Genomic DNA, 19,767 nt, shown 5'->3' with positions numbered 1-19,767 from the left:
AGGTAAGAACAGATTCTTATTTACAATGACAGCCTACCCCGGCCAAACCCAGACGACGCTGGGCCAATTGTGCGCCACCCTATGGGACTCCCAATCACTCCCGGATTCGAACCAGGGAGTGCCTTAGACCGTTGCGCCACTCGGGAGCCCACAGCTGTCAGGCAATCAGCCTTCAGGGCTAGAACCATGTTTATAACAGACCTTATACCAGGGGTATGACAAAACATGTATTTTTACTGCTCTAATGACGTTGGTAACCAGATTATAATAAATAGCAATTAGGCACCTGTTTTATGGCAATAGCAATTAGGCACCCAAGATACTGTTCTTCCATAATATAATATAACTCGATCAAAATGGACATATTTAGGGAAACCCTGACTGCCAAAGCCTGTATGTACAGTATGCCCCCTATGCCGTTATTATATAGTTTATTTCAAATCTTATTTTTATTAGTCACATACACGCGTTTAGCAGATGTTATTGCGGGTGTGGCGAAATGCTTGTATTTGCTGATAACGTTAGGTTTCTTTAGGGTTGAGCTATTGAAAACGCGTTTCCACCGCCCGAGCAGACCATTGAAATTGTGTTATTAACTTCTGATTGTGCATTTCAGTGCTAGATGTATGAAATCAGCCATGTCCTTCAAGTTCAAGCAGTTCAGATGTCCCGCCCCCACTGTTTCTCATCGCAAATAAACCTGTGTAAGTGGCTTTGTGATTGGGCAGAAAACGTGTCATTTACAACCCACCCAATTATGTCACGCTGAATCCGTGGTCAGAAAGGAAATAAACATGGCCGCTGTTTTAAGGGGGTCTCGGAACCTATGGGGAAGGAGCCTCAAACATGTTGACTTTACTTTGGGTAAGGAGTTTAAAAATATAACAAAAATATGTCTACCATCAATGTTGAGGACCTGTTTGATGACCATTCCCGCCTATGTCACGAAAGGCACCGCAGCGTGAAAAATCAAAGTTGAACAAAAGTTGATTAGCATTGGCTGTTGTGGCTCGCTCACTTCTGCTAACGTTAGTTAGTTTGCTGAAATGGCTAGCTAGCTATAAGAGCTAGCTAAAGTCATGGGACGTTGGTTGATCGAAACATTTGTTGTTTATCAAGACGACCGATAGCCAACACCAGCAAATGTTCTAATCAAAGGTGTGTCCGTGTGCATCTCGCACAAGTAACAAGTTCAGGGTCAAGTCAAATCCCACAGCTCTTGTTAGCAAGTCAGTCGATTAGCCAAGCGAGTTCTGTATTGAATAGGGTGATTGTTTGCACAAATATTGTCAATTATAATGTCACGCCTTCCGTAGATGTATGCTGTACAGTACACGTGTTAGACTCTTCCGTGTTTTTAGTAATAACTTTTAGCTCAGTGGTTCCCAACCTTTTCCAGCTACTGTATTTTACTCATCCCTGGGGTACCCCTGAAGTCCCACGTCCCCCATGTTCCTTTTACCAATAGACCAAGTACCCCCAGGGGTCCTAGTACCCCCAGGTTGGGAACCACTGCTTCAGCTTATCAACCAGCTCCCATGCACAATGGAAGGAAAGGAAAAGCGGGGGAGTGAGGCCAGTACAGATCATTGAGATGTAGTCCAGCTATAGCTAGTCTGTTCTGCTGCATGTTTTTATTACATCTCTTCTCATACCAGTGCTGTGCCCCTACTGTCCTCAAGGTAGCTCAACCCTTACCTTGATAACCCAGCCTACTGTCCTCAAGGTAGCTCAACCCTTACCTTGATAACCCAGCCCACTGTCCTCACTGGTAGCTCAACTCTTACCTTGATAACCCAGCCCACTGTCCTCACTGGTAGCTCAACTCTTACCTTGATAACCCAGCCTACTGTCCTCACTGGTAGCTCAACCCTTACCTTGATAACCCAGCCTACTGTCCTCGCAGGTAGCTCAACTCTTACCTTGATAACCCAGCCTACTGTCCTCGCAGGTAGCTCAACTCTTACCTTGATAACCCAGCCTACTGTCCTCGCAGGTAGCTCAACTTTTACCTTGATAACCCAGCCTACTGTCCTCGCAGGTAGCTCAACTCTTACCTTGATAACCCAGCCCACTGTCCTCGCTGGTAGCTCAACTCTTACCTTGATAACCCAGCCTACTGTCCTCGCTGGTAGCTCAACTCTTACCTTGATAACCCAGCCTACTGTCCTCGCTGGTAGCTCAACTCTTACCTTGATAACCCAGCCTACTGTCCTCGCTGGTAGCTCAACTCTTACCTTGAAAACCCAGCATTGTGAAAAACGTGACCTCCTAGCTCTCAAACTCTAGGCGGCATTCTCCCTACAGTTTTCTGTGGTTAGCTTCGACCCCACGACTGGCTTGTGTCAACTACAATCCCGACACTGTTTTCACGTTTAGAAATGTTAATAATTATCGCTTGCAAAACAATAATCGTGGCTTTTGAAGCATGGCCCTTACATCCGCGACACAGAATCCTAAATATAAAAAAAGATGCTCTTGATGTAGCAGGTTTGCACAGATACGCTGGCACACAGGTGTTCGGAGAATGCTAGATGGCTAATTAACCTGTCTTCTGTCCGTTTTCTGTTCAAAAGAGCTGCAACATGGAGATATGGCTATGTTGGAACACTAACATTTATAAAGGTGTGTGTAAATGTATCCTTTTAAAAAAAAAAATGTATATTTTCTCGTTGATATGAAATAACCTTTATGCTTCCAAAACCATATCTCAAGCGATGCGTGTTCATGTTCAGACTGAGCATCGGGGCGCTTAACAAAACTCCCCCATACAGAAGACCCCTTTCTCTAATGACTAGGTGTAATGGAACTGAGTCATGATTAAGGGCCAGTGACCTTCATTGCAATGGCAGTAGGTCTACCACACAAGACCGAGGTTGGGTCCCAACAATCTCTCGACGTATGCTCTTGTTCACGTCCCTTCATGGAATTGACTGGCACTGGTACATGGAAACTCCCTCTAGCCCATGCCTACACCATTCTAATGCCTTTACATTCGTGGGAGGACACAGTTCAGGAGGAAGTAGAGATTATTGAGACGCAGCCATGGGGTTTTGTGTGCTGTAGTGTGTGTGTGTGGTAGTCTTGTCCCACGTTCAAATGCTAGTCGGAACTCTGACATTTACAACTTGCTGATTCGTTGAACGTGGCACGTGTGTGACTAAAATCAGTTAGCGAGTCGTAAATTTCGGAGTTTCCTAGTTCCAACTAACAAGTGAACACGGCGTCAGTCCAACAGTGGCAGGTCAGGTGTCTTTTTCCACTGAAGCCACTATGAAGATTGGCTGGGAGAGCCAGCCATGTGAGAGACCTGTAGCCTGGATGCCTGCCCCCCCCCCCCCCCTCCTCACATTTACACACCACAGTTTATTTATAAGATGCCCTTTGGCCAATACGTCTCTACTTTCAGCCTTCATACATGTTTTTATAGGAAATGGTGAGTTCACTACCTGTTTACTGCTTTGATATGTAATTATCGTGTTCGCATCAGCTTGACTTTGGCACTGCAAGGGCCGCGGTGGGTATTCATATCAAATGGTTTAGGATTTGAAATTAATTTCATTCTCAGGAAAAAATGAAATGTCTGGAATCAAAGTAGAAACGTCTGGCCAACTTTCCTTGGTCGTATTTAGTTTTTACCAAGCTTGCCTCTGACATTACCCACTGCAATGGACTATACAGGTGTTGGGTAACTATTGATAGGGCTGGGTTATGTTTGGATTTCATTGAAACAGAACAACAAGGCCTAGATTAGAAGTGTCCTGGCTGTTTCAATGGACTAGGGAGCCTTTTAACAGCATTTTGCAAGAGACTATAGTTTTTCACATTCTGACATTTTATTTTTGTTAGTGAAGGCCTACACAGAAAAGCTGTATTAGAGCTGTCTCAGCTTGGCTGAAAGGATAACAAAAGGCTTCGGGTAGTAGTCTAGTCTTAATACAAGTTGTTCCTGGGGTGTATTAGGAACCAAAAGGGGAGGGACCTAGGCCTACCTGAACTTGTCCAATAAGAAACCCTAGTTTTTGTTGGAATGTTTTGCACCGGTTTGCACTGATGAATACACCCTTGTACCTCCCAGTCTCCAGCAGGTCCATGGCCTCTAAGACCCAGGTGGGTTTCATCGGCCTGGGGAACATGGGAAAACCCATGGCCAAGAACCTGCTGAAGCACGGATACCCCGTCATCGCCACTGACGTCTTCCCTGAGTCCTGCAAAGAACTGCAAGAGTTGGGTGCCCAGGTGGGACAGAAAAAAACTAGCTTGCTTGTTTGCTAATGGCAGTGCATTGAGCGAAATGTGCCAGCTGATAGCATGTCATAGCTCTCTGATGTGATGTCAGCTGATAGCATGTCATAGCTCTCTGATGTGATGTCAGCTGATAGCATGTCATAGCTCTCTGATGTGATGTCAGCTGATAGTATGTCATAGCTCTCTGATGTGATGTCAGCTGATAGCATGTCATAGCTCTCTGATGTGATGTCAGCTGATAGCATGTCATAGCTCTCTGATGTGATGTCAGCTGATAGCATGTCATAGCTCTCTGATGTGATGTCAGCTGATAGCATGTCATAGCTCTCTGATGTGATGTCAGCTGATAGCATGTCATAGCTCTCTGATGTGATGTCAGCTGATAGCATGTCATAGCTCTCTGATGTGATGTCAGCTGATTGCATGTCATAGCTCTCTGATGTGATGTCAGCTGATAGCATGTCATAGCTCTCTGATGTGATGTCAGCTGATAGCATGTCATAGCTCTCTGATGTGATGTCAGCTGATAGCATGTCATAGCTCTCTGATGTGATGTCAGCTGATAGCATGTCATAGCTCTCTGATGTGATGTCAGCTGATAGCATGTCATAGCTCTCTGATGTGATGTCAGCTGATAGCATGTCATAGCTCTCTGATGTGATGTCAGCTGATAGCATGTCATAGCTCTCTGAAGTGATGTCAGCTGATAGCATGTCATAGCTCTCTGATGTGATGTCAGCTGATAGCATGTTATAGCTCTCTGATGTGATGTCAGCTGATAGCATGTCATAGCTCTCTGATGTGATGTCAGCTGATAGCATGTCATAGCTCTCTGATGTGATGTCAGCTGATAGGTGCTCAAAAAACACAAACAAAATACCATGACTAAACAATCTATTGTAGATGGGTGAAACCACTTAAATGAGTGTCCAAACAAACTGAGTCCGTCATAAGATTTTACTCTCGTCATTGCCGATCTACTTCTTAATTTAATCCTAATGGTTACGCTTGCCTGGGGTGTAGCTTATTCATTAGGCACCAACAGACTAAAACAGGGAGGGGCTAGCTGAACTTGTCCAATAGGAAACACTCGTTTTTGTATTTGAAACATTTTGCTACGGCGTGCCCTAAGGAATAAAGCCCTGTTTTGTCAGATTGTGGATAACCCTGCGGAGGTGGCAGACCAGGCAGACCGTGTCGTCACCATGCTGCCCTCCAGTCCCAACGTCATCGAGGTTTACACTGGGCCCAACGGTATCCTCAAGTAAGATCCCTCTCTCTCTCGATTACTCACTGGCTATGTCCCAAATGGCTCCCTGTTCCCTTTATAGTGCACTACTTTTGACCAGAGTCCTAATACAAGAATCAAGTCACTTAGCTATCTGTCTTTAACAGAAACCCTTCAGACTGCTGTTTTAAACTATACGGTGGGTACTTTACTGTTCTATACAGGAAGGTTAAGAAAGGCTCGCTACTCATCGACTCCAGCACCATCGACCCAGCCGTTTCCAAGGAGATGGCCGTGGCCGCGGAGAAGATGGGGGCAGTTTTTATGGACGCACCTGTGTCAGGAGGTAAGGACTAATACAGGCTGCGTTCCAAATGGCACTCTTCCCTATATAGGGCTCCCGAGTGGCTCAGCAGTCTAAGGCACTGCTTCTCAGTGCAAACGGCATCACTACAGTCCCTGGTTCGAATCCAGGCTGTATCACATCTGGCCGTGATTGGGAGTCCCATAACGCGCACAATTGGCCCAGCGTCGTCTGGGTAGGCCGTCATTGTAAATAAGAATTTGTTCTTACCTGAATTTCCTAGTTAAATAACAAAACATATAGTGCACTACTTTTGACCCGGGCCCATAGGACTATGCTGACATTTGGGACGCAGTATTGCCTTGGGGGGTCTCTGCTGCAATCTGAGAGGACCAGCCTCTCCACTCCCTAATTGTTGAAATGGACCAGATTTAGTAGATTGCTCTCTCTAGCACATTTGTGGCCCATGATGTGGATTATTTAAGATCCCAGCATCTGGAGTTTGATCCGATGACCCTTCCATCCAAACGCTCCGTTCTCAGATCCCAGCAGCTCAAAAAACTATTTCTGACCCTCCTTTTCTGAAAATGTGTTTTTTTAAAGTCTACTACCAGTGCATCTCTCTCTCATAGCACAACTTCACAACAATTAAACATGTTTTTTTACTGCAAACCATTTGACCAAGTTATATAAAGAGAAACATCTCCGTCATGATCATATGTGTACTCATGTCTCTGTTGCCACACGTGTGTATCTGTGAATTCCACTGGGAGGAGGACTGATTTGTATTTCTTCTGACAACCTGCTGACTCTACCCAGGACAGCAGACTCCCATGAGGGCCTTGGTTCAGGTTAAAATGGCCGACACTGGATCATTTCCTTTCATGTCTGACAAAATGGTGAATCCATTCAGTCTCTCTGCTTATCCTATTGATGGTTCAGCCTGGGTCATAAAGAGGAGGAGTACCTACCTGACAGCCTGGGTCATGAAGAGGAGTAGTACCTACCTGACAGCCTGGGTCATGAAGAGGAGGAGTACCTACCTGACAGCCTGGGTCATGAAGAGGAGGAGTACCTACCTGACAGCCTGGGTCATGAAGAAGAGGAGGAGTACCTACCTGACAGCCTGGGTCATGAAGAGGAGGAGGAGTACCTACCTGACAGCCTGGGTCATGAAGAGGAGGAGGAGTACCTTACCTACCTGACAGCCTGGGTCATGAAGATGAGGAGGAGGAGTACCTACCTGACAGACTGGGTCATGAAGAGGAGGAGGAGGAGGACCTACCTGACAGACTGGGTCATGAAGAGGAGGAGGAGGAGTACCTACCTGACAGACTGGGTCATGAAGAGGAGGAGGAGGAGTACCTACCCGACAGACTGGGTCATGAAGAGGAGGAGTACCTACCCGACAGACTGGGTCATAAAGAGGAGGAGGAGGAGGACCTACCCGACAGACTGGGTCATGAAGAGGAGGAGGAGGAGGACCTACCCGACAGACTGGGTCATGAAGAGGAGGAGGAGGAGTACCTACCTGACAGACTGGGTCATGAAGAGGAGGAGGAGGAGTACCTACCCGACAGACTGGGTCATGAAGAGGAGGAGTACCTACCTGACAGACTGGGTCATAAAGAGGAGGAGGAGGAGTACCTACTTGACAGACTGGGTCATAAAGAGGAGGAGGCGGAGTACCTACTTGACAGACTGGGTCATAAAGAGGAGGAGGAGTACCTACCTGACAGCTGGTCATAAAGAGGAGGAGTACCTACCTGACAGACTGGGTCATAAAGAGGAGGAGGAGGAGTACCTACTTGACAGACTGGGTCATAAAGAGGAGGAGGCGGAGTACCTACTTGACAGACTGGGTCATAAAGAGGAGGAGGAGTACCTACCTGACAGCTGGTCATAAAGAGGAGGAGTACCTACCTGACAGTTGGTCATAAAGAGGAGGAGGAGGAGTACCTACCTGACAGCTGGTCATAAAGAGGAGGAGGAGGAGTACCTACCTGACAGACTGGGTCATAAAGAGGAGGAGGAGGAGGAGTACCTACCTGACAGCCTGGGTCATAAAGAGGAGGAGGAGTACCTACCTGACAGACTGGGTCATAAAGAGGAGGAGGAGGAGTACCTACCTGACAGACTGGGTCATAAGGAGGAGGACCTACCTGACAGACTGGGTCATAAGGAGGAGGAGGAGGAGTACCTACCTGACAGACTGGGTCATAAAGAGGAGGAGGAGGAGGAGTACCTACCTGACAGCCTGGGTCATAAGGAGGAGGACCTACCTGACAGACTGGGTCATAAGGAGGAGGAGGAGTACCTACCTGACAGACTGGGTCATAAAGAGGAGGAGGAGTACCTACCTGACAGACTGGGTCATAAGGAGGAGGACCTACCTGACAGACTGGGTCATAAGGAGGAGGAGGAGGAGTACCTACCTGACAGACTGGGTCATAAAGAGGAGGAGGAGTACCTACCTGACAGCCTGGGTCATAAAGAGGAGGAGGAGGAGTACCTACCTGACAGCCTGGGTCATAAAGAGGAGGAGGAGTACCTACCTGACAGACTGGGTCATAAGGAGGAGGACCTACCTGACAGACTGGGTCATAAGAAGGAGGAGGAGGAGGAGTACCTACCTGACAGACTGGGTCATAAAGAGGAGGAGGAGGAGGAGTACCTACCTGACAGACTGGGTCATAAGGAGGAGGACCTACCTGACAGACTGGGTCAAAAAGAGGAGGAGGAGTACCTACCTGACAGACTGGGTCATAAGGAGGAGGACCTACCTGACAGACTGGGTCAAAAAGAGGAGGAGGAGTACCTACCTGACAGACTGGGTCATAAGGAGGAGGAGAAGTACCTTATGGGTTAGGGAAGATGGGGGAAGAGCCATACTGACCTCCAAGCTGTAAAACACTATCACAGTCTTCAGGGTAGACGCACACTTCAGGGGAAACACACACTACACACACAGTTTGTTTGAACTCCGCCTTTTAACTTGAGGAAAGCCACTTTGAGTTGATGTTGGCATATTTTACCATCAGGCCCTAAAGATTAGTAATGATTTATATGCATCCTTCCTGTGGCAGTGCTCATGGATTAAGGCTGTCCAGCTTCCCACGTTGAACTTGGGTGGCTGCAGGTCACAGAGGTGTGTGTTTGGTTAGAGTCAAGTATTGGAGCAGTTACTACCTTGATACTGTGCTGGAATGCCTGTGGTTGGGGGGGGGGGGGGCAAATGAGTTGCATGGTAGTAATAGAGCACAGGGGAATGCGATGAGACTTGTCATTGTTACCCAGATGATGGTACTGTAACCAAGACTTGAGCCTTTGATCAGGAGACCACATCACATTTAGAACTTCCAACTCTGCTGGTTCTGAATCCAGCAAGGAGCTTTGCTGTAGCCCAGTTTGGACGTATCCAGGGTACCTTCTCCAACCCAGACTCTGCTGGTTCTGAATCCAGCAAGGAGCTTTGCTGTAGCCCAGTTTGGACGTATCCAGGGTACCTTCTCCAACCCAGACTCTGCTGGTTCTGAATCCAGAAAGGAGCTTTGCTGTAGCCCAGTTTGGATGTATCCAGGGTACCTTCTCCAACCCAGACTCTGCTGGTTCTGAATCCAGCAAGGAGCTTTGCTGTAGCCCAGTTTGGATGTATCCAGGGTACCTTCTCCAACCCAGACTCTGCTGGTTCTGAATCCAGCAAGGAGCTTTGCTGTAGCCCAGTTTGGACGTATCCAGGGTACCTTCTCCAACCCAGACTTACTTTGTGCGAGATGGTCTAAACTCAGGCTGTTTCCCTGTGCTTTTGAGAGACCTCTGGTTCTCTGTCCTTCATGTGTTGCCTCTTCCAGCCAGAACCCACAGTGCGTCAGAGAGGTTTGGCAGCAGACTCACTGTTGGAAGGAATGCCTTGTTTTCTGGAGCAATAATAGGAAAGCCACAAAACCTGGGATGCAGCCCAAATGGGCCCCTGTTCCCTATATAGTGCACTACTGTTGACCAGAGCCCAGTTCCCTATATTGTACACTACTGTTGACCAGAGCCCTATATAGTACACTACTGTTGACCAGAGCCCTGTTCCATATATTGTGCACTACTGTTGACCAGAGCCCTATATAGTACACTACTGTTGACCAGAGCCCACAGGGAGCTAGTTAAAAGTAGTGCACAATATAGGGGAGTAGGGTTCTATTTTGGAACGCTCCCCTGCTCTGTCAGCGTAGTCATCATACAATAACCTAGTCCCAAATCCAGTCCATTACGACACAGAAAAATACAATTATTGAAATCAATTAGACTTGTACGTAAAGCCTTGGGAAATGTTTATCATTAAAGACTACTGTGCTGACTGGAATGAAAACATTTGACCACAGAACTCTAGCTACGTAGCCACCAAAAAAACACATTCACTTTCACTGTAATGCATGTCCTTAGAGACTCCATAATTGGTGTGTGTGTTGGTTCCCAGGCTGTGTGAGATGGCAGAGATGCAGTCGTCACACACACACACACTGCCCATTATTATGGCAGAGACCGAGGGCCTGTAGCTTTGGCAACAGAAATGAAAGGGTTGCCTTTTTTATTTATGCATTTTGGGGCTTTGTGTCTTAAGTTTTTAATGTGTTTAAAATAATCCCCCCCCTTTTTTTTCTATATTTTAACTGGTTACCCCACATTTGTCATGAGATTTGAGACATCTTTCTCTCAGACAGCTTTTTGCTGCCACTTTGTTTTGTCTAAATATGTTTGGCTCCTTTTACTTTCCCCACAACCTTATGTTTGACTGAGTATGAAGCTGTTGAAATAATCCACAACCTTATGTTTGACTGAGTATGAAGCTGTTGAAATAATCCACAACCTTATGTTTGACTGAGTATGAAGCTGTTGAAATAATCCACAACCTTATGTTTGACTGAGTATGAAGCTGTTGAAATAATCCACAACCTTATGTTTGACTGAGTATGAAGCTGTTGAAATAATCCACAACCTTATGTTTGACTGAGTATGAAGCTGTTGAAATAATCCACAACCTTATGTTTGACTGAGTATGAAGCTGTTGAAATAATCCACAACCTTATGTTTGACTGAGTATGAAGCTGTTGAAATAATCCACAACCTTATGTTTGACTGAGTATGAAGCTGTTGAAATAATCCACAACCTTATGTTTGACTGAGTATGAAGCTGTTGAAATAATCCACAACCTTATGTTTGACTGAGTATGAAGCTGTTGAAATAACCCACAACCTTATATTTGACTGAGTATGAAGCTAATGAAATAATCCACAACCTTATGTTTGACTGAGTATGAAGCTGTTGAAATAATCCACAACCTTATGTTTGACTGAGTATGAAGCTGTTGAAATAATCCACAACCTTATGTTTGACTGAGTATGAAGCTGTTGAAATAATCCACAACCTTATGTTTGACTGAGTATGAAGCTGTTGAAATAATCCACAACCTTATGTTTGACTGAGTATGAAGCTGTTGAAATAATCCACAACCTTATGTTTGACTGAGTATGAAGCTGTTGAAATAATCCACAACCTTATGTTTGACTGAGTATGAAGCTGTTGAAATAATCCACAACCTTATGTTTGACTGAGTATGAAGCTAATGAAATAATCCACAACCTTATGTTTGACTGAGTATGAAGCTGTTGAAATAATCCACAACCTTATGTTTGACTGAGTATGAAGCTGTTGAAATAATCCACAACCTTATGTTTGACTGAGTATGAAGCTGTTGAAATAATCCACAACCTTATGTTTGACTGAGTATGAAGCTGTTGAAATAATCCACAACCTTATGTTTGACTGAGTATGAAGCTGTTGAAATAATCCACAACCTTATGTTTGACTGAGTATGAAGCTGTTGAAATAATCCACAACCTTATGTTTGACTGAGTATGAAGCTGTTGAAATAATCCACAACCTTATGTTTGACTGAGTATGAAGCTGTTGAAATAATCCACAACCTTATGTTTGACTGAGTATGAAGCTGTTGAAATAATCCACAACCTTATGTTTGACTGAGTATGAAGCTGTTGAAATAATCCACAACCTTATGTTTGACTGAGTATGAAGCTGTTGAAATAATCCACAACCTTATGTTTGACTGAGTATGAAGCTGTTGAAATAATCCACAACCTTATGTTTGACTGAGTATGAAGCTGTTGAAATAATCCACAACCTTATGTTTGACTGAGTATGAAGCTGTTGAAATAATCCACAACCTTATGTTTGACTGAGTATGAAGCTGTTGAAATAATCCACAACCTTATGTTTGACTGAGTATGAAGCTGTTGAAATAATCCACAACCTTATGTTTGACTGAGTATGAAGCTGTTGAAATAATCCACAACCTTATGTTTGACTGAGTATGAAGCTAATGAAATAATCCACAACCTTATGTTTGACTGAGTATGAAGCTGTTGAAATAATCCACAACCTTATGTTTGACTGAGTATGAAGCTGTTGAAATAATCCACAACCTTATGTTTGACTGAGTATGAAGCTGTTGAAATAATCCACAACCTTATGTTTGACTGAGTATGAAGCTGTTGAAATAATCCACAACCTTATGTTTGACTGAGTATGAAGCTGTTGAAATAATCCACAACCTTATGTTTGACTGAGTATGAAGCTGTTGAAATAATCCACAACCTTATGTTTGACTGAGTATGAAGCTGTTGAAATAATCCACAACCTTATGTTTGACTGAGTATGAAGCTGTTGAAATAATCCACAACCTTATGTTTGACTGAGTATGAAGCTGTTGAAATAATCCACAACCTTATGTTTGACTGAGTATGAAGCTGTTGAAATAATCCACAACCTTATGTTTGACTGAGTATGAAGCTAATGAAATAATCCACAACCTTATGTTTGACTGAGTATGAAGCTGTTGAAATAATCCACAACCTTATGTTTGACTGAGTATGAAGCTGTTGAAATAATCCACAACCTTATGTTTGACTGAGTATGAAGCTGTTGAAATAATCCACAACCTTATGTTTGACTGAGTATGAAGCTGTTGAAATAATCCACAACCTTATGTTTGACTGAGTATGAAGCTGTTGAAATAATCCACAACCTTATGTTTGACTGAGTATGAAGCTGTTGAAATAATCCACAACCTTATGTTTGACTGAGTATGAAGCTGTTGAAATAATCCACAACCTTATGTTTGACTGAGTATGAAGCTGTTGAAATAATCCACAACCTTATGTTTGACTGAGTATGAAGCTGTTGAAATAATCCACAACCTTATGTTTGACTGAGTATGAAGCTGTTGAAATAATCCACAACCTTATGTTTGACTGAGTATGAAGCTAATGAAATAATCCACAACCTTATGTTTGACTGAGTATGAAGCTGTTGAAATAATCCACCACCTTATGTTTGACTGAGTATGAAGCTAATGAAATAATCCACAACCTTATGTTTGACTGAGTATGAAGCTGTTGAAATAATCCACAACCTTATGTTTGACTGAGTATGAAGCTGTTGAAATAATCCACAACCTTATGTTTGACTGAGTATGAAGCTGTTGAAATAATCCACAACCTTATGTTTGACTGAGTATGAAGCTGTTGAAATAATCCACAACCTTATGTTTGACTGAGTATGAAGCTGTTGAAATAATCCACAACCTTATGTTTGACTGAGTATGAAGCTGTTGAAATAATCCACAACCTTATGTTTGACTGAGTATGAAGCTGTTGAAATAATCCACAACCTTATGTTTGACTGAGTATGAAGCTGTTGAAATAATCCACAACCTTATGTTTGACTGAGTATGAAGCTAATGAAATAATCCACAACCTTATGTTTGACTGAGTATGAAGCTGTTGAAATAATCCACAACCTTATGTTTGACTGAGTATGAAGCTGTTGAAATAATCCACAACCTTATGTTTGACTGAGTATGAAGCTGTTGAAATAATCCACAACCTTATGTTTGACTGAGTATGAAGCTAATGAAATAATCCACAACCTTATGTTTGACTGAGTATGAAGCTGTTGAAATAATCCACAACCTTATGTTTGACTGAGTATGAAGCTGTTGAAATAATCCACAACCTTATGTTTGACTGAGTATGAAGCTAATGAAATAATCCACAACCTTATGTTTGACTGAGTATGAAGCTGTTGAAATAATCCACAACCTTATGTTTGACTGAGTATGAAGCTGTTGAAATAATCCACAACCTTATGTTTGACTGAGTATGAAGCTGTTGAAATAATCCACAACCTTATGTTTGACTGAGTATGAAGCTGTTGAAATAATCCACAACCTTATGTTTGACTGAGTATGAAGCTGTTGAAATAATCCACAACCTTATGTTTGACTGAGTATGAAGCTGTTGAAATAATCCACAACCTTATGTTTGACTGAGTATGAAGCTGTTGAAATAATCCACAACCTTATGTTTGACTGAGTATGAAGCTGTTGAAATAATCCACAACCTTATGTTTGACTGAGTATGAAGCTAATGAAATAATCCACAACCTTATGTTTGACTGAGTATGAAGCTGTTGAAATAATCCACAACCTTATGTTTGACTGAGTATGAAGCTAATGAAATAATCCACAACCTTATGTTTGACTGAGTATGAAGCTGTTGAAATAATCCACAACCTTATGTTTGACTGAGTATGAAGCTGTTGAAATAATCCACAACCTTATGTTTGACTGAGTATGAAGCTGTTGAAATAATCCACAACCTTATGTTTGACTGAGTATGAAGCTGTTGAAATAATCCACAACCTTATGTTTGACTGAGTATGAAGCTGTTGAAATAATCCACAACCTTATGTTTGACTGAGTATGAAGCTGTTGAAATAATCCACAACCTTATGTTTGACTGAGTATGAAGCTGTTGAAATAATCCACAACCTTATGTTTGACTGAGTATGAAGCTGTTGAAATAATCCACAACCTTATGTTTGACTGAGTATGAAGCTAATGAAATAATCCACAACCTTATGTTTGACTGAGTATGAAGCTGTTGAAATAATCCACAACCTTATGTTTGACTGAGTATGAAGCTGTTGAAATAATCCACAACCTTATGTTTGACTGAGTATGAAGCTGTTGAAATAATCCACAACCTTATGTTTGACTGAGTATGAAGCTAATGAAATAATCCACAACCTTATGTTTGACTGAGTATGAAGCTGTTGAAATAATCCACAACCTTATGTTTGACTGAGTATGAAGCTGTTGAAATAATCCACAACCTTATGTTTGACTGAGTATGAAGCTAATGAAATAATCCACAACCTTATGTTTGACTGAGTATGAAGCTGTTGAAATAATCCACAACCTTATGTTTGACTGAGTATGAAGCTGTTGAAATAATCCACAACCTTATGTTTGACTGAGTATGAAGCTGTTGAAATAATCCACAACCTTATGTTTGACTGAGTATGAAGCTGTTGAAATAATCCACAACCTTATGTTTGACTGAGTATGAAGCTGTTGAAATAATCCACAACCTTATGTTTGACTGAGTATGAAGCTGTTGAAATAATCCACAACCTTATGTTTGACTGAGTATGAAGCTGTTGAAATAATCCACAACCTTATGTTTGACTGAGTATGAAGCTGTTGAAATAATCCACAACCTTATGTTTGACTGAGTATGAAGCTGTTGAAATAATCCACAACCTTATGTTTGACTGAGTATGAAGCTAATGAAATAATCCACAACCTTATGTTTGACTGAGTATGAAGCTGTTGAAATAATCCACAACCTTATGTTTGACTGAGTATGAAGCTAATGAAATAATCCACAACCTTATGTTTGACTGAGTATGAAGCTGTTGAAATAATCCACAACCTTATGTTTGACTGAGTATGAAGCTAATGAAATAATCCACAACCTTATGTTTGACTGAGTATGAAGCTGTTGAAATAATCCACAACCTTATGTTTGACTGAGTATGAAGCTGTTGAAATAATCCACAACCTTATGTTTGACTGAGTATGAAGCTGTTGAAATAATCCACAACCTTATGTTTGACTGAGTATGAAGCTGTTGAAATAATCCACAACCTTATGTTTGACTGAGTATGAAGCTGTTGAAATAATCCACAACCTTATGTTTGACTGAGTATGAAGCTGTTGAAATAATCCACAACCTTATGTTTGACTGAGTATGAAGCTAATGAAATAATCCACAAGCCTTGGGCTTGCCTCATGTTTAATTTCAGTTGATTTGATGTGGAATGACTTTCTCAGCCAAACTTGGTGAGAGAAGGGTGGGTGTTTTGACAAGGGAACAAGCTGTTTAGTAAAGTCCTCTGTAGATTTGCCTCCATCTTTCTGTGATTACCTCATACATTTTGAGAAGTAACAACAGTGACTGACAGACTTGTAATGAAACCGCCAGGTTTTATAAGCTACAAGCACAGCCCATCCCAAGGCCCTGTGCGTGTGCTTGTCTGGTGCGTGCTATGCACCCAAATGTACAACGTTTCCACTTCACCCAAGTCTTCATCAGATATTCTCACATTTAGGATGTGCATCTCACCCTCCTTTTGTCCAGGTGTGGGGGCTGCCAGCTCGGGGAAGCTGACCTTCATGGTGGGGGGAGTAGAGGAGGAGTTCACTGCGGCCCAGGAGCTGCTCACCTGTATGGGAGCCAACGTGGTGTACTGTGGGGCTGTCGGCACTGGACAGGTAGGTAGTCATACACATTTACATGACCTGTGTCTCAAATGGCCCCCTATTTATTTTATTTATATTTAAAGGGGGGGGTCATTTAGCAGACACTCCTATCCAGAGGAACCTACAGGAGAAATTAGTGTTAAGTGCCTTTTCACCAAGTCGGTGCAGGGATTCAAACCAGCAACCTTTTTGTTACTGACCCAATGCTCTTAACCGCTAGGCTACCTGTCCCCGAGGCCTTGGTCAAAGGTAAACCACTTTAGGGAATAGGGTGCCATTGGGGATACACACATTACATTCCTACTAGGGGCATTATGGGTGGATTATTACAAAATGACATGGGATGTAACCAGCAGACTGTTTCTTACAGGCAGCCAAAATCTGCAACAATATGCTGCTGGCGATAGGCATGATCGGGACCTCTGAGACCATGAACCTTGGCATCAGGTTGAGTATTCCCAATACATTCACAGCAGAGAACGTATCTCCAACAAAATGTCTTGTTGCACTTAACGCTTGATGAACAGAACCATGCTGTGAGTATCGTACAGATCTGTAACACTACCACTATAGTCGCTCTCTTAAAGTAACTATCCAATGGAACTCTCTCTTAAAGTAACTATCCAATGGAACTCTCTCTTAAAGTAACTATCCAATGGAACTCTCTCTTAAAGTAACTATCCAATGGAAAAGCTCCTTATTTTTATGAAGCTCCTACTCTATCAGCTGTCTACATGTTGTCTATGACTCGTCCTTTACTTGTAGTTATGACTAACCAGCAATCAGAGAAAATACACACAGTAAACTTGTAAAATAAATGTTTTTATTTTATTTTTTAAATGCTTGTGATTTCCTGGCCCCTGGCAGACTAGGTCTGGACCCTAAGCTACTGGCTAAGATCCTGAACATGAGTTCAGGCCGCTGCTGGTCCAGTGACACCTACAACCCTGTACCTGGTGTCATGGAGGGAGTCCCCTCTGGAAACAACTACCAGGGAGGCTTTGGGACCCAACTCATGGCCAAGGTGTGTCTCTCTCTCGCGCGCTCGCTCTCTCTCGCGCTCTCTCAAGAATTTTAGTACACAAATGTTTGACTGACACAGATGATTCTTCAGGGGCTCTTTAATTTCCTGTGACTTTATTTTAGTTAATGTCTCTGTCAATAGTATTAACTTTCATGTAACTGGAAAGAGATGTGCGTTTGACATGTGTTAACTGTGCTGTGTACAACAAGCGGTGATGGCAGAGAGCTAATGAGAGTTTGTCCTCTTCAGGACCTGGGGCTAGCCCAGACTACAGCCACCAACACCAAGACCCCTGTCCCTCTGGGCTCCCTGGCCCACCAGATATACCGCATGATGTGTGCTCGGGGCTACGCCAGCAAAGACTTCTCCTCTGTCTTCCAGTTCCTGAGGGAGGATGAGGAGAACGAGGGCCAATAGGGGTGGGGGAACAGTACCCCCAACCCCCATCCATAGCTTTAGCAGGGTCTATTCCATACAAGACTACTACCATGTAGTTAGGATGCGTCGGTTTGCCCCCCCCCCCCTCTCCCCAGGACTTGTCGAGACGTGTGTATTGGGTCAAAGCCAAGAGAGCGCAGCCAGCCGTGATGCCGTGACAGGTCATCTCAGCAGAGTACTAGACTACACTGTGTCTGTAAGATGGGAGTCATGTTGCCTCTGTGATCCTGCCTTTTGTTAAAGTAGCTTTCTAATAATGTTTTCGATGGCTTGACTAGAAGACGGATGTTTGAGGTGTGGGGAGGCTCTCAAGTCACTGTCACTCAGTAGGCTGACTAACCACTACAGCTATCAACATGACGATATCAGCGCTACCTTAGGACACGTCGTCATGGAAAGCAGACCCAGGCGTTGTCAAGGAAATGACCCGCATTATACTCGTTAACGACCACACTCGTCAACAATAGACCACTGGGACTTCAGATGATTGTTAGTTCTAGTCGCCACTCACTTCACTGCAACGTCACACGTGTTGATCCTGTTCATTGATTTGTTTTTATCTTCCTGTTGGGTTTATTTACTCTTGACATGGGGAGGGATAGAATGTTCCTGTCTTATTTGTATGTGTTTTACTGTTTAATAAAAGGAGAGAGACTATAGGTATGTTTCCTTCCAGTGATATTGGATTGCTTTTTGACCCACTACTCTAAAGCCTTTCACAGGTGTCTGTTAGCAGGAGGATGTGTCTGTACTGTCTGTCAGCAGGAGGATATGTCTGTACTGTCTGTCAGCAGGAGGAAGACAAGGTGCCTGATGAGACTGATCTAGATAATTACATCACTCTTTATTTTTATTAAGCTCCTCGTTAGAGAGGGTAAGCACTTTAAAGTGTTGCATCACAGTACAAATATGTATTCTAGTATAGATGTCTGTGTGTTTATTAAGCTGTCCCACATACTTTCATTCATGTCTGTAGGTGACTGCTTTTCTTTTGGGGAAATAAGTGTAAACTGGGGTGTATTCACTAGGAACCAAACTGAAACAAATGGCTGAAATGGGGGAGAAATTACCTGAATTTATCCAATAAGAAATGCTTGTTTTGTTAAATGTTTTTGCTACATTGTGAACTAAATAATACAACTGGCCCTGATTTTTAACATAAGCGTGTGTGAATTCTGCATGCACAGGAACTGACTGGCTGCTACAGTATAGCTTCTTCCTATAGGTCAAGCAAAATTTGCAATGCAATGTACATACAGAGGAGAAGATGGCCAAAGACCAGAAGTGGAGCGCCTCTATTGCTGCCTTATGCAACCAGACGGGGAGGAGTGAGCCAGAGTGCACGTGACTGGCTGAAGGTGGTTGTGTAGTAAGCCTATAGAATTCAAAAGTGGTTCTTATACACAAGAGTATACCAAACATTATGAACACCTTCCTAATACCGAGTTGCCCCCCCCCCCCCCCCAACCCCCCACCCCTCTCCTTTTTTGCTCTTAGAACAGCCTCAATTGGCTGAGGCATGAACTACAAGGTGTCAAGCGTTACACAGGGATTCTGGTCCATGACTCCAAAGTTGTCGCAAATTGGCTGGATGTTCTTTGGGTGGTGGACTGTTCTTGATACACACGGGAAACTGTTGGTTGTGGAAAAACCCACCAGTGTTGCAGTTCTTGACACAAACCAGTGCACCTGGCATGTACTACCATACCCTGTTCAAAGGCACTTAAATATGTTGTCTTGCCCATTCACCCTCTGAATGGCACTCATACACAATTCATGTCAGTTGTCTCATGGCTTAAAAAAATATTCTTTAACCTGTCTCCTCCCCTTCATCTACACTGATTTGAAG

At 43.2% G+C, this 19,767-nt stretch overlaps 1 protein-coding gene across 1 annotated transcript; it reads left to right on the top strand.

Moving 5' to 3' along the window:
- The first annotated feature begins 727 nt into the window (after positions 1 to 727).
- On the top strand, positions 728 to 18,577 carry hibadhb (3-hydroxyisobutyrate dehydrogenase b). The gene is made up of 8 exons (XM_036936774.2): positions 728 to 864; positions 4,079 to 4,239; positions 5,403 to 5,512; positions 5,701 to 5,822; positions 16,335 to 16,468; positions 16,827 to 16,903; positions 17,324 to 17,480; positions 17,730 to 18,577. The coding sequence occupies exons 1-8, from the start codon at positions 795 to 797 to the stop codon at positions 17,895 to 17,897; spliced, it is 999 nt and encodes a 332-aa protein (XP_036792669.1). The 5' UTR covers positions 728 to 794; the 3' UTR covers positions 17,898 to 18,577.
- The last annotated feature ends 1,190 nt before the right edge of the window (positions 18,578 to 19,767 follow it).

Source organism: Oncorhynchus mykiss, chromosome 2, assembly GCF_057628025.1.
Source record: "Oncorhynchus mykiss isolate SJ-2025 chromosome 2, ASM5762802v1, whole genome shotgun sequence".
Lineage (NCBI taxonomy): Eukaryota > Metazoa > Chordata > Actinopteri > Salmoniformes > Salmonidae > Oncorhynchus > Oncorhynchus mykiss.
Note: the sequence above shows the minus strand (reverse complement) of the source record. Positions and strands in the feature narration are given on the sequence as shown.